The sequence below is a fragment of the Lathyrus oleraceus genome, chromosome 4 (genome assembly GCF_024323335.1).
Source record: "Lathyrus oleraceus cultivar Zhongwan6 chromosome 4, CAAS_Psat_ZW6_1.0, whole genome shotgun sequence".
Classification (NCBI taxonomy): Eukaryota; Viridiplantae; Streptophyta; class Magnoliopsida; order Fabales; family Fabaceae; genus Lathyrus; species Lathyrus oleraceus.
Genome location: NC_066582.1, coordinates 125,733,638 through 125,749,675, shown reverse-complemented (window position 1 = coordinate 125,749,675; position 16,038 = coordinate 125,733,638). Strand labels below are relative to the sequence as shown.

The 16,038-nt window shown below is 35.1% G+C and overlaps 2 protein-coding genes across 2 annotated transcripts; one reads left to right on the top strand and one right to left on the bottom strand.

Moving 5' to 3' along the window:
• The first annotated feature begins 436 nt into the window (after positions 1 to 436).
• LOC127073982 (uncharacterized) lies at positions 437 to 4,802 on the top strand. The gene is made up of 8 exons (XM_051015235.1): positions 437 to 1,085; positions 1,169 to 1,371; positions 1,698 to 1,778; positions 1,879 to 1,965; positions 2,061 to 2,193; positions 2,283 to 2,354; positions 4,189 to 4,305; positions 4,422 to 4,802. Exons 2-8 carry the CDS (start codon positions 1,180 to 1,182, stop codon positions 4,544 to 4,546), a joined length of 807 nt encoding a protein of 268 aa, XP_050871192.1. The 5' UTR covers positions 437 to 1,085; positions 1,169 to 1,179; the 3' UTR covers positions 4,547 to 4,802.
• A 112-nt stretch (positions 4,803 to 4,914) lies between these two features.
• On the bottom strand, positions 4,915 to 6,595 carry LOC127073981 (uncharacterized). Its single transcript, XM_051015234.1, has one exon. The coding sequence runs from the start codon at positions 6,190 to 6,192 to the stop codon at positions 5,254 to 5,256; it is 939 nt and encodes a 312-aa protein (XP_050871191.1). The 5' UTR covers positions 6,193 to 6,595; the 3' UTR covers positions 4,915 to 5,253.
• Between the last annotated feature and the right edge of the window lie 9,443 nt (positions 6,596 to 16,038).

Sequence of the window (16,038 nt, the reverse complement as noted above, 5' to 3'; positions counted from 1 at the left end):
GGCTAGACTAACTATAAACTTTTTTTTTAAATGTCACATATTTAAATAAATTTGAATAAAATTATTATTATTACTATTATTATTATTATTATTAATAATATTTTAAATTAAAGTACAAAAATAAAACTTATTTATCTTGAATAATTTGTGAAAATAATTGAAAAAATCTTATGAACCAATTAGGGAAATCATTTGTTAAATCCATGATTAGAGGATGGAATATTTCAAGTCACTTTAGTAGCAACATTTTAGTAGTATATCATTCGAATCTAGAAATTACAATCTCTAATTTCACTACTTTGCTATGCACAAGTTAAAGTTAAAACTAAAATTAGAGACCATGTAAAATCACTCTAACTTTGGTGAAAAAATAACATTATGTAACAAAGATGAAACGTGAAAAACCCTTAACCAAGTTCACCATTGTATAATGTGAAGCAGATACAGAACAGTGGAAGGGATCAGTGACGAGATACTCTCTAAAACAGCAAAACACACCCGCAACAAATCCGACACATTTTCTTCTCAACCTTTAACACACGGGGATGAATCCCCTGCAACGGCAGTACACAAATGGTTTTCCAACATCCTCAAACCCAACAACAACAACAACAACAATAAGGATAGCAACAACAGTAATAGCAGCACCCCACCACCTTCTCCTGATTCTCTCCCTCCACGTCAGCCTCTTTCTAGAAAGTCCCGCTTCAAAACCGAACCCTCAGCTGCACCTCACCCACAGGGAATCCAGCCTCCTAATTATACTTCCAGAAGAACATTCAAGACTTCTGCACCTTCGCCGGAGAATCCAAACCGGCGAACTACACCGACGTCCGATTCTCTACCACTCTCGCCACCGAGGAACCTCGTGGAATCCGCTTACCGGAGAACTATATCCTCTTCGACTTGCTCGTCGGAGAAGATAGCTCCGGTGAAGCGTTTCGCGAAGGAAGAAGAAGAAGCGGCTGAAGATTATAGCCTCAACGGGTTTTTGAAAGAGCAGAGGAATCTGTTTCAGAGATTCTCTAGAGGAGAGCTTCATGCAAACGTCAAAGTCAAAATCGTGCTTTCTGGAGCTTCAAATAGTGGGTGAAATAGTGAAATTTGTTTTGTTCCTTTGATTGTGAGAGTGTTGGAATATGATGGTTTTTGTTTGTGTGGGGTGTAGGTACGGCGTCGATGGTGGCGGCTATTTGCCATGCATGGCTATTGGGTTATAGACAAAAAGAGAATGATGACGGTGGAAAAGAACGCATTGTGGTGGTGCCTGTGATGAATGTGAAGCGAGGTGCTATGTGTAACCTCAAGCAACCTGCATGGCTCTTTCATCATGCTGCTCTTGATGCCACCTCTTTGCTTTTCATTGATGAGGTCACGTTTCTTCTTTTTTGTAGATATTTGTTTTTATAATCAAATGTTTATGCTTAGTTGGTTAACACATTGTTTGTTTGTTTGTTTTGCGGTGTCAAAATTTGATTTTGTTATGTTGATTTTAGTTAAGAATGTGAAGGGGTTTGCTATTGGATTTTGTGATTGGATTTATTTAACCTCGAGTTGAATGATAAATTGAAGTGTAAAATTGTATTTGATGTCAAAAGCCTTTCATCCTTATTTTTAGTTGGAATCAATTTTATGTCTATAATCACTTTTTGAGTTTTTACTTGGTTTGCTGATATAGTACTGAAGTTTGTTTACAGGTGGACATGGAAAGCCTTTTGGTGACTGGTAAACTGAGCGTCCTTGTGGTTGGACAAGATATCTTAAACGCAACGAACGAGGTTGGTTCACATGAAGATGAATTCAAAAAACAACCATTGTGCCAAATCAATGTGCAACATGCGTTAAAATTGGTTTTATATTTTTTATTATGTTCTGCAGGTTGGATCTCAATGCACCGTTCTAACAGATAATTACTGTGAGGATGCATATGATCTACTTCAAAACTCTGTGTTGAAGAAACTATTGGTAAATTGGTTCTGCATTTCTGGTTAATTCCTAGATAAGTACTTTTTGTTCAATTCATAATAAGATTACTCTTATGCCTATATATTATTTTCCAGCTTGCTGGTATTCTGCTAGACACGCAGAATCTAAAAGCTTCAACATCAGTATCAATGACAAGAGATGCAGAGGCAGTCCAGCTGCTATTGGTTGGCTCGGCTCCAAACTACAGATACGCTTTATTTGATCAGTGTAAGGTTTATGTTTGACTGCACATTTAAATTGAGAATTTCGTGATAATCAAGTTTAATGTATATTAAGTTGTTTTTGATTCTTTGAAGTGATGCAAGACCAACAATCTTCTTCTTTTGTCGAAGCGTTGAACCATAACTATTGGAAGCTCCCTGATGAAAGTAAGTATCTATGTCTATTAGCTGCAAGATCATATGTCAAATCCCAAACAATGTCAAATTCAGTCAAGCTTATTTTTTCTTGAGTATGCTGGGATTAAAGTCTGAGATTCATTCAATTGAAGGATTTTATATGGAACGTTTTAAAACATGGAAGTATTCTAATTAATCTTTTAAGTTCTCGTGCCAATTAGGTGAGAGAGTCACTTGACTTATAAGCTTCGCCTTTTAGGTGAGACAACTCAATATGGAGCTCCCGAACAATGCACCATTGTTCTGGAGCTAACATTTTCTACAACTATCAGTCCACGGCACTTCACTCAAAGAACCCTTTGGCTTATAAGCGTCACCTTAAGGTGATAACGTGAACTTCTCCAATGTAGGATTCCGAAAAATGCACAATTGTTTGAGAGCCAACATACTCATCGGTTTTCATTTCATAGCGCATCATTCAACTTTAGCCAGTCAAACTTTCTCAATGAAAGCACCAGATGTTAAATGCGTAAGGCCAAAGATATAACCCAACCCAAAAGTCCAAACTATTAGAGGGAGCACCCCTTGGCTTGTCTCACAAAGAGTTCTGCGGGGCGGTATACCTGTTTGTTCCTAAAAGGTGGTTTAAGGATATGGTTAAGCGAGCCAGTTGGCAAAACTTATACATTAAATGCTGTAGAGTGTCACAGATGCATGCCTATGGCGGGTGTTGTGATCGACACGAATCCTTACCGCATCCGGTATCCCTAGCAAGGCTCGAGTAATGCGGAACATACATAGTAGACTAATTCATCGTCATGACGTTCGGGCGACACTGACACTGAGAGACGAAAGCTAGGGGAGTGAGTGGGATTAGAGACCCCAGTAGTCCTAGTTGTAAACGATGGTCTCTAAGCGGCTGTGCGTATCAACCTGTGCAACTCTGTAGCTATCGCGTTAAGTATCCCGCTTGGGGAGTACGTTCATCCTGACCCGAGGTGAGTAGTTCGGCTAAGCCGGAAGAAAGAAATGTGAGAGTTTAGCCTATTAATTCACTTGACTCGAGGGAAGCCATTTAAATGCTTTGCTTTGTGAGGGAAAAGCAGGCACAAGTCACGCACGACACAAGAGGCAAGGAACTTTCAACAGGCATGGACGGCCTCGTCTCAGTTCTTAGGCTGAGACTGTCTAACGTGGGACTTCTAATAATGCACCACCGTTCGTAGGCGATATCCTTGACGGCTTTTACTGCAGATTCTTCATTCATATTTGTCTGGTCAAAATCCTCCACTGGTCTGAACATTTAGTGAGTAGCCTTTTTGGGAAATCAATTCTCTTAGGCCCTCCTAATAATGCAACACTTATTGAGAACCGGGGTCCTTAGGAAGTTTTCACTCCACGACACCTATCTTAGCGACACTTCACTAAGTAAGTCTGAAGTCTGGTAAGAAGCCCCCACTAGTCAGAATCCTTTGTGAGTTGCCCTTTTTGAGAAGTCACTTCTCCCAATGAAAGTACTAAATGTTAGGAGCATAAGCAAAAAAGGATACCTCAACCCAAAAAAACTTATCTGTTAGATTGGAAATTCCTTTGACTTATAAGCCACCCTTTTTTTTATGAGACTCTCCAATGTAAATCTCCTAAAAACCTCCTACTTTTCAATTGCCAAAAGATTAAATTCAACAGATCATATCATCATTACAATGAATCTTGAAATTTATTCTGTTAAAGGAACCACAAACCTTATAAATGCATTAAGGATATAACACAATAATTAGCCAATATTATTTAGATAGCAATTATCTATAGTGTAGAACATTTTAATATGGTTACAATTACTTTCCTTTGTTATTGTTTATAATAGGTGACCAAAATAGTGAAGCAAACATGGAGCATAAAGTCCGTGAGAGAAAATCAAGCTCTACATCCGACCGTGAAACTACCATGCCAAGTTCAAGAACAAATTCCACCGACGCAAAAGGTACATTTTGAACTGATGAGTCGATAAACAAAAATCCATTTAAAATAATTCCTAGTAAGTCAAGTTCACCTTGTTGCAACTATAAATAAATGTGGTAACAACATTTCTCCTTGCAGTCAAACTCGCAACACCAGTTTTGCAATCTCCTAGTCCAGCAGCATCGTCAAATGCAGAAAAGGAAGCCGCCCGAGGGAAAAACAAATTCTTCTTAGCAAGGTGGTTTGGATTTGGTTCAAGATGAACTATACACCATCCATGCAAATGACAACTTATTTTTGCAAAATTCAAATCGACATAAAAAATAATAATTCAAATCAGAAGATATATCTGGGTCACACCGGGATTATGTGATGTAGTTATTGATTTTGACCGTCCGATACTGATTGTATATGTAAACTTACATCACCATTGTCACTTTTCGCGTTAATTATTAAATTGAATTATTATTATTATTATTATTATGATATTTGTGATGAAGAAAAATACATATGGTCCTATCAATTTCACATGTGAATCTTTGAAGCTGTCTGGTTATGATTGTTTTTGACATTGGTAATATCATTCACAGTAAAAATACTAATCTATTGTCTATATTTCAGTGATACAAAATTCAGTTTGAAGTACTAACATTTATAGCTCAATTACCAATATTAGATGAACAAAGAACATTTCCAATTTTTGCAAAATATAGGTGTAGATGTAGATATCTCAATATGGAGAATTATTGAGCATGTGATACAATCTATCTTGTTCTACAATTATGCTTATTTGCTTCAATACCAGCTGTAACTAACTCCCAAACTCATTTTGGTCCCACTAGCTTTTTCATTTTCAAAATGCTTCCTCACTCACCATTCCATTATTTGGTGACCCATTTTCATTTTCCAACTTAGATAAAGAGTACTAGTACTTCATTTTCAATGACTATGACCATGACTAGGACCCTTTTCATTCAACTTTCCAAGCATAAAGAAACAAAGAAAACTCTGATGAACCACTTACACTAAACCCTTCCACAGATTCAACACTCCTAGCTTGAATTGAGAGTGGAGAAGATGAACAAGATGAAATAGTAGATGATAAAATTGGCTTAAAAATAAACAAAGCATGTTTTAAACCAGGACTAAATAACCAATCATGAACATCCCAATAAACTTCAATTCTCATTTTACTAAGATGAACTGATTCATTACCTCTAAACTTCCACTGCAAATGCTTCACATGAATCACCAAATGTCCATCAATTCTTATCTCCATCTCTGGCTGAACTGATCCAACAACAACAGAATCTCCATTTCCATTTCCTCGGTTCTTGCATTCAATTGAAATCTCATGCCACTTACCCTTCTCATGAAACTTAGCTCTAGTTGAGAATCTCTTTTTTCCGAAAATATGTTCTTTTTTCGAAACCAATATAGGATCAATAAGAGCCGGTCTACACCCAGTTCTTCTATAAGCCTCTTTTCTAAGATCACCAAGAAGAAGAACAACCTCTTCATCACAAACAACAGCTACATAGTATTCCGAAGTCGGTTCTGTTTCTCCGTTGAATTTAGCAGCTTTAAGGTCCCAGAAAATATCAACAGCTTTATTACCATCTACTATAAACCTTTTCGAACCTTGTTTTCTCCAAAAATACCATGGCTTTAGTTCAACCTTGCAGGAATATTGAGCTTCTCCTTCTGGTCCTTCTACCGATATCGAAAGCCCGTGAAGTAACAGATTCTTGCACCATGTGATGGTTATCAAACGGCAGTGATCAGCTACCTTTGTTCTGTATACTGACATGTAAACACTCTGACCGGAACGCGTCACGCCAGCGCCGTGATCATCGCCTAGCTTCTCCGCTGTGGAAAAGCAAGCAGGAACACCAATCGAGTCTTGCATCGTCGTGATCTTTGATATTGTAGAGAATCGCGATCAATGGTGACAGAGATATCAAAAACTTTGATATATTGTAAAGAATCGCGGCGATCAATCAAGTGTGATTGATATCTTAATACTGAGATATCAAAAACCTTGACTCGTCGCGACTCAAACAACAAAAAGAACCTAGAGGTGAGAAGTGGAATATGAGATTGGAGAATAGATTTGTTAGGAATTTTAAGAGTACTTGTGAGTGAGAGGGTGAGAGATCTTAGTCACAAGGTGAATGAATGAATGATAGATGGTGCCAGAGGTGATTTTGGAAGCATTATTAATTGAAATTAAAAACAAGTATTTTCCAAACTGGCACATGAGTGAGTGAAAGAACAACCTTTTTATATTATGCATTATCTCTCATATTTAGTTGAGACCTCTTTTAATATTTTTTATTGGAGGGTTAAAATTTACCTTTTTAAGTTCAAACTTTAATTTTTGGAATCCAAGGTTGCTTTATTTATAGTACTAAATTCAAAAGTGGTTACTTCCAGGCATAGTTTGATGCAGAAGTCATTTTTTTCATCAGATTTGGTGTCCTATAGATTTTCACAAACTTGGAAATCATTTTAGTATTCAGAATATCACATGATATGGTCAAAAATATCTGGTCAAAACTGTTATGGAAAAAAAAGATCAATTATAGTTATGAGGGTTGGCTTTCCAATGCAACTTGTCATCATATTTTCTTCCTTGTTTGAAAGTATCTCCTTAATACCATTGCATTGCATGTGACTTTCAATTAAAGATAGTAGCTTTTAACTAGTCCTTTAAGAGTTTTTAATTTTAAAAATCGTGTCCTAAACGAGTTTCATGGATGAAATTAATTGATTCTTGAAACAACTAATCTTTAACGATAATATCTTTAAAAATGAATAACACTACGTACAAATCACTGAAAAATAAAAAAAATAATACGAGGGAGAATAAATTTGAGTATGTGAAATGACATGTTTTATCCTTTTATATATATATATATATATATAATATATATATATATATATATATATATATATATATATATTTATATTAAAAACGGTTAAAATCATTTACGTGTGATGTTGCATGCTGTGCAGATAATTATCTGATTAGATCAGACGACGATCAGTGCATTGAAGTGCACATAATCAATTATTTCTTGCCTAGTGATCAGACGATGATCAGTACATTGAAGTACATATAATCAATTGCTTCTTGTCTAATGAAAATCTATATATTTTTTAACGAGTCAATTATCAAAATAAAAGTCAAATAAATTATAGGACTAAGCCACGAATACATGTTTATTTAAATATGTAGGTGTTATTAGAGACTTTGATGGTTTTTAACTAAACCATCAAATTTTGGAGGCTGAACTTGGGAGATTAATGCAAGAGAAAAGGAAGTTAAAGATGAAATAGGTAATCAAAATTCATATCATAATTGCATTGACCTTTGTGATGATAACTAGGTAATTTCGTTACCTGAATTGTCCACATACTTTGTCTTAAAAAAGAAAAAGTGTCCACATACAATTGGATAACGTTCCAACTGTTTCACACTTAAGCCACACACTCGATTCTCATTCAAAATTGAAAAATATATATAATATTATATTCCCTTAGTTTCAAAAATGTCTCTAGCTTTAGAGAAAAAAGTTTATTCTAGAATTAAATATCACTTTTAAAAATAATTCTTATTTTATCAATTATGTCCTATAATTATTATTCTTTACACTACTTCTAATATATTAATAAGAATATAATATTTTATGATAATATTATTACATTTTTAAATCTATATAAAAACCTTAAATGATAAATTATTTTAGATTTTTGAGAATATTTTTTATAGAAAAAAATAATATAAAATATAACATTATTAAAAAAACATATATACACAACATAACATTATTCAAAAGAAGAAAAAATAGAATAGTGCTACTTGGATCCGAGAATAATTTTTTAAAATAACTATATTTTTTATTTTAATTTTAAATAATTATTTTTTAAAATAAATAATAAAATAATTATTATTCAAGCAAAAGAAATTGTCCAGCATCACTGTCTTTGACGCAGGCGTCACAATAGCGTCTTAACCCAAAAGATGGGTGTAGCACTACGATTTGTTTTTTTGAAAAATAATTTTAATATATATGGATTCAATGTAAATTGTAATTGTGTCAGGAAAAAATATATAACTTATGTTAATGTTTTCTTACATTAAAAGTTTGAAAATGTTTTTATTTGACGATATCAAGGAGAGGAAATGAAAATACAAAAGAAAAGTAATAAAATGCGAATCACGTGAAGCTTAGAACGTGGTCTATGAATAGGGCTTAGAACAGCATATTTCATGTGAATAAAAATATGATAAATTTGGATGAAAGAGATGATGACAAATGTGTTTACCACAAACCGTTGTGTTAGATTTTGTCAAAAGAAGAAAAAGAAAAAGAAAAAGTTAGGAATAATTAAGGTTCCTGTTTGTCCTTATCTTTCTGGTGTTATGTTAGTATTAATAGTGCTTACCTGTATCATTAAGGGTGATTTGCTAGTTTTACCTTCTAGCATTATTTATTTTTATCTTTTACGGTACAAAGCAAATAGGTTAATTTATAAGGCTATAAGAGAATTAACTTGCAGCGATTTGTTTTGTTCCGCCTGAAACATATTGTTAGGATGGCTACAAGCGAAAATTAAGTTGAATCTTGATGATGAATAATGAGTATGTAAAACAATTGATTGACAATCAATGAAGTGTGTAAAATGTGAGAAACAAGACAAATAAATGGCAAGAACACAAGAAAATAGTTTATCCAATTCTAAGATTAACTCATACATATGATATGGGGACTGAATTTTAGTTGAATGATTTATTAAGAATATGAAAAAATTATACACTTGAAAAACCATATGCACAATTCATTATACTTTTTTGTATCCAAGGGGAATAAAAAATACGTAGTGATGAATGTATAACTCTTTTGATATGGTGACGAGAGCTACTCATATAACGGAATAGAGAGAATATGCAAGATTAGTACTTCAATGTTTAAATTAATTAGAGAAGTGTAGTTTTAGGATAAAAGTGAGATGTAGTTGAAAAGGCGCGTCATTGGATTTATATACAACGAGTGGTTAAAATTGCTCCAGTCAATCTCGACGTGTGATGTAAGGGGACATCATATCAGAACTAACGGCACGCGATGCTTGGGTGAGTAGGATCGAGTGCTTGACTTTCTTACGAGGTTCCACATGATCATCCATTGATCGCGTGACTATATAAGTCTGTCGGATTACTAACTGCAAGTGCACAGTCTATCGCGTAATTTTAAAAGATATCGAACCCACAGGGACTAATAATCAAACTAATGTTATCTATCGGTGCCATGTAAAGCTAAGGTGAATGATTTCTTTGATTAAACGAATGAAAACTGAAACTAAAGTTAACTTAGAAAATATGATAATAAAAAGAGAGAGACCGAAATGTGGATTTCGCGCACCTTAGGGACTCTGCAACGGATTGACTCAGACTTACGGTTAAATCGTGCTCAGTAGAAAATATGAGTTTAAAGACTAAACTTCACACTCTCGTGCTATTGAATAAAGTCATGCTCCATAACCGTGAGATTTTGCTCTCGCTCGCCCATTTTAATTAAGAAACGCATTTTGAAAACTAAACGAATCCTAATCGATGCCTAAAACGCTCTCGCCCTTTTTAGAATCGATGCCTCGTTCCTACTATCTGGTTCGACCCCCACGTTTTCGCAATGCCGGCTCGAACCTTAATTGATTCTCACTCTCGTGACAAATCGTATTAATTTAACTTAGAAACAAAGACCAAAACAGAATTTAATAAAGACCTTAAACTAATTTCATTACCGAGTCCTGTCGGAAACGACGATCCTCACAAACCGGACTCAAAACGGTTTAGCTAGACATGAACTTAATTGAAAATAACTTAAACATAGTAATTGCAATTGAAAACAATATGCTTAAACAATTATAGAATGCGATAACAATAATAATAAAACGATATAATAAAGAACCTGTAAATATGGGAAAATAAATGTGGGACTGAAAGTAAAGGCGGAACTGGAATAAACTTCAATTATAACAGCAAGATTGTTGATCCAAGAGTACAAGAAAATCCTAAGACTAATTCATGGTAATTGCTCAATCGAGCGATTATCACTTGAAAATATAATTTATGCTAAAACTAAACTGACATCGCTTCGCCTATATCTCCGGATATCGAAAACTAGGTACAAGAGCGTCTTATATAGAGCTACAACATTGTGAGACCTCTTCATTCACGTTCCAAGGTAGTTGAGGAAAAGTAGGGAAGTGGGAAGGAGTGAGTCCAACCCACTTTCATGTATTCTATTCCTGAAGGAAAAGGGCGGTCGCCATGAGCTTTAATGAAGAGCCTGACGTGTTCTGGTGCCATGGCGGACGCCATAATGCCACGACGAACGCCATGCACAAGAATGCTGCATTTTTCTTCACCATTTCGCTCCCTTTTCCACTTCTTACACACATATGCTCCGTAATTAACAAGTACCTGAAACAAGGATAGAACAAGACGTAATAGTGACAAAACATAGTAAAATAACGATAAATAACATGTGAAACGAGTCTAAAAACATGATGCGTTTTCACGCTATCATCCATCCTATTTGGTGGAGCTCTAGATCAAGCCTTTATAATTGGACCTTTGACCAACCCAGGGTAGTTGTCCCATAAGTCCTTGTTGTTACTTAGTGATTGAAGGATTGAGATCACCGATTCGCTCTTTTTTTTCGTCTTGTGTTTTTCGAGTAAGCCCTTGTCTAACAAAGGTGGATGTGGAAAACGCATGTCATTGGGAGCATGTGGTCTTAGAAACACGTGCATTAAATGCATTTCTTGTTAGTGAAATATTTCACAATGTCCTTTTTGCACGTGGCATTAGGTCCCTAGGGTAGGGAGTGGTGCTTCTTGTAACACCCCGATAATAATAAAATAATTATTTAAATTGAGTTAATAATATATTTATTAATTTAATTAAATAATTGGAAAATTTATTATTATTATTGGATTATTATTATTATTGGAAAATATATAAGTGGGAATTAAGGAAAAAAAGTTCATTTTGGAAAATAAGATTTTTACGTGAAAAGCAGAGAAGCGATCGTGAAAGAGGAAAAGGGGAAAAGAGGAAGAACCAGAGAGCAAAGGTTGGAGAAGAGCTTGGAGCTTAGAGATTTTGCCGGATTAACTCAGGTAAGGGGGGTTTATCGTCGATTAATGGGTATTATGGGATAATATGTGATGGGTAGTGATAAGCCGTTAATTTGACCCTAATTGGAATTTTTGATGCTGAAGAATTATGTTGGATAAATTGGATTTAGACTGTAATTGAATCTGTGTTTGGGTTAGTTGTGAAATTCCGAACGTATAGCTTTTTACGGAATCGGAATCGGAGGTCCGGAAGTCCTCCAACGGCGGAAAATGCGGAGAATTCTGCATTCTGCCTTGTGTTAGCGCAGGAACTGCTGTTTTGTCTGCGTTAACCAGTTAACCCAGGGCGTTAACCGGTTAACACTGTTGCGAATTGTGAAATTGGTGCTGTTTTGCCTGCGTTAACCGGTTAACCCAGGGCGTTAACCGGTTAACACTGTTAAGTTTTAGGCAGTGAGCGTGTTTTGCCTGCGTTAACCGGTTAACCCAGGGCGTTAACCGGTTAACACTGTTGCAGAGTGGAAAAATTGGCTTTTTAATGTTGTGTACATAATTGAGAGTTGGCCTATGTTGGCGTATGATGTAATAGGGATTATTTCCCGCTGTTTTGAGCAGTATAGGTATTAGTAGAGTGTGCTAATACTGTGTTTAATTGATTTACATGATAATGATGTGTTGATACATGTGTTGATGATGTATGATGGTATGCATAATGATGTGAATGTATGTATTATGCATGTATGTGTGAATGGACTGTTGTATGGCTTAGAGTGTGAGCATATGTCCGTTGTGAATTGTTGTTGATGCTGCATTGCTAGATGATTAGCGTGCATAGCATAGCCTTTGGGGTTGTAGCTAATTCCCATGGTGAGGAATTAGTGAGTGAATCATTGTGGATTTGTTGTTGATGTTTGCATGCTAGATGATTAGTGTGCATAGTCTAGCCTTCGGGGCTGTAGCTAATTCCCATGGTGAGGAATTAGTGAGTGAGTCACTAGGTCTCAAATGAGTGGGACTAGTGAGCTTAGTAGCCGTATCTGGAAGGATCGGTGAACTTGAACTATATGTTCAAGAATAGTCGGTACCGCATGTGTGGAGTCTCATTGCATAATGTATGTATGGCGTATAATATGAATGGATGTATTCCAATATTATACGTGTGTTTGTGTTGTTATGGAGTATGATTTAAGATTATACTTGTGTTTTATGTTGGTGTTGAGTATGATGTTGAGCTGATGTGCTGTTACTGATAGTATGTTGTGATTAGGGTGATTAATGTGTTAAATTACGTAACATGACATTATATTCTATAATGCTTATTATATCGATTGAGGAACTCACCCTTACAACTATTTTTCAGGTAACGAGAAATGAGTTGAGTAGAAGCGAATGCTTGGAGTCTAGTGTAGTCTCCTTAGTGGGTCATGCTCTGATAGATGTAACATCGGGAGGGAACATTTTAAATGTGTAATTGATGATTGTTGAACCAGTTTACATGTAGTATGTTACATGTTTTGATTAATTTGATTTATATCCGCTGCGATTTATGCAAATGTTTAATTGATTAAATAAAGAGCATGACAGTTATTTTGGAACATGGTGTGAATGATTGTGTGACACCCTTAACTGCATAATTACTCTGATATATGTTTATTATTTTAATTAAATATTTGGGGTATTTTAGAAGGGTGTTACACTTCTATTTGGATACTCAAGTGCAATCGAGTGTCGTTGTGATCTCGAGGTTGATATGCATTGTTGATTTCATCTTTCAAGCCTCCCTCTATTCTGGACCGTGGATTTTCCCTTTTCATCTTCTTATATAATGATGGTTCCTTACTATAAATGATTTTTTCATCTTATTTCCCAAACACTCTACTAATTACAGGCTCTCTTCTATTCTTCCTTGAGTTCATGGAACACTTTTCTCTGTTCATTTATCTCGTTGAAAATCTGTTCTTACGGGGATAGATGTTGGACCAGAAGCTTAAGCTAAGGTGTTCAACATCTTAAATCAGACTTGACAAATTATTGATAAACAAGATAATAAAATATAAAGTAATAAAAGAAAACAAAATTGTTAACTCAGTTCCGTGCAACCTCACCTACGTTTGGGGGGCTTCCAACCCAAGGTAGGAAATCCACTATTTCAAATTAGTATAATTAGTCTTATATGAACAACAACCCCGTGTTGTTCAGTTCCTTTTCCTAATCTAGTGACATTCTATTTAGGGCTCCCCTTAAATATGAGAACCCCTCTCACTTTCTCTGAATCATTAATCCTGAGTGATCATTACAAAGTCAGAATAATGAATGTTGAATTACAACTTAACTAACAAATTAAACTTTACGCTTAAGATATGAATGAAAACGCTAGAGTGGTTCACAAGCAATAACATAAACAAAAACTCAAAATATAAAACCTAACACAAAAAATCTTCAATACTTGCACACTTTAAACGTTAGATTTAAGTCTCCTTAAATAACAATGCAGACTTTGGGCTTTTCCAATGGGCATTTGATCACGTCCAAAATTGTAGGATATTCTGTTAAGATTTGTTTTTCAAATATCCTCCAAAAAAGATTTGATTTGATTCAAATTTAAATCTCCATTTAATTGATTTGATCACATGCAATTTAATCAAACAAATATACATAAGTGCATTTATAAAAGATAACAACAAATGTGATTGAGATCCAATCAAAAATCATGTTCAGAATAACATCTATCATGGCCTACTGACAATGATCGAATGTTGCACATATACTGGAACATTAGGCCTCACACGTGTCTTTCCTTCACCAAAACATCTTCCATACATGTTGTTTTGCATAGTGCACCCAATCCAAAAGTAACAACAATCTCCCCCTTTAGCAAATTTTGGCAAAATAACTCTTTCACAACTTACAAGATATGCAATACAAATTAAGCATCATAAGCACACCACAAACGAACATACGAAGCAAATAACAATAGAAGTAACACATAAGTAAAGTGGTTGCTACACAGAAAATAGATCAAACACAATGCTCCTTACATCAAGGCACATAATTAATCATGCATGCACATAAAATAAATAGTTGGTAGTTAGTCAAGACAATGAGCACATACCACCACTACTACACATCAAAACATCAAAACATCAGAGTTCACACACAGTCAATAGACCAACTCACACATGCTTAAAGGCCAGATGCCATGCCAAATTCTCCACCATGCGAGAACATATGTTAAATATAGTTAGTAGTTCCACAGACACAGTCAGTAGTCAAGTTACTCATAGCACACTACTACCTCTGACATTACTCCTCATTTTTGCTAGAACTTGGAAAAGGTATCAAAGAAATGAAATCCATATCAGAGGGTATCAAACAACTTATAACTAAATCTAGAGAATGTCATAACAGATCCAGGATTGTTATGGAGTTATTATAAATACAACAACAACATAAGTAACATACAATCATACTAAAATAGAAACCCTTAGGAAAATCAATCTCCAAACTAACCACCTGATTCAATGAAGGTAAGCCAATCTTCATCTACATATGATTCAGAATCATGTGTTTGAATAACTCTCTTATTCAAGGACTTCATCTTTGTTACAGACTTCTTCCTAGTCACAAATGGTCCATCATATGTCCCCACCTTGGGTTCATTCTTTTCCTAATCCCTCTTCTTTGACTCTGGAGCCCTAGCCTTTTTCCCAAACTTGTCTTCCAGCATATTGACCTCCTTAGCTTTAGCTTTTCCAAATGATTGATTAATTGTTGAAATGAATGGAAAAACTTGATATATGGGAGAGAAAACACTTTTCTTAGTACAATAGAGAAAGATAAAAGGAGTATTCTTTCTTGTAACGATGGACTAGTTATAAAGAAACTTTGCAATCAACCTTATTTCACGTGCAACATTAGTCTCAAGAGAGAGAAAATGTATTCTTGCACACCTCCCATGGATTGATTGCTATAAATTCTCACAAATGCAAATACCAAGGGCATTCCTTAGTTTTTCAAATTGAGTTTCATTTAAAGCCTTAGTGAATATGTCAGCCAACGTTTTTCCAGTTGTTATATGCTCAAGATTTATAACTTTATCTTCCACAATCTCCCTTATGAAATGATGATGAATGTCAATGTGCTTGGATCTACTATATAAAACAGGATTCTTTGAAATATTAATAGCACTCAAGTTTCACAGAATAATGCATGACATCTTGTTCGACATTGTACTCCTTCAACATTTGTTTCATCTAGAGCAATTGAGCGCAACTGCTCCCTGCAATAATATACTCAGCTTCAATAGTAGATAAAGAGACACTATTAAGTTTCTTGATGAACCATGAGATTAAATTATTTCCAAGAAATAAACATCCGCCATATTGGCTCTTTCTATCATCTTCACTTCCAACCCAATCAACATCACAATACCCTACCAGTATTGAATTGGTACTATGTGAATAGAGAATACCATAGTCACAAGTCCCATGTACATACTTCAAAATTCTCTTCACTTGAGTGAGACGACTAGACTTGGGTTTAACTTGATATCTTGCACAAACACCTACAGAGAAAGTGATGTCAGGTCTTCTTGTTGTAAGGTATAACA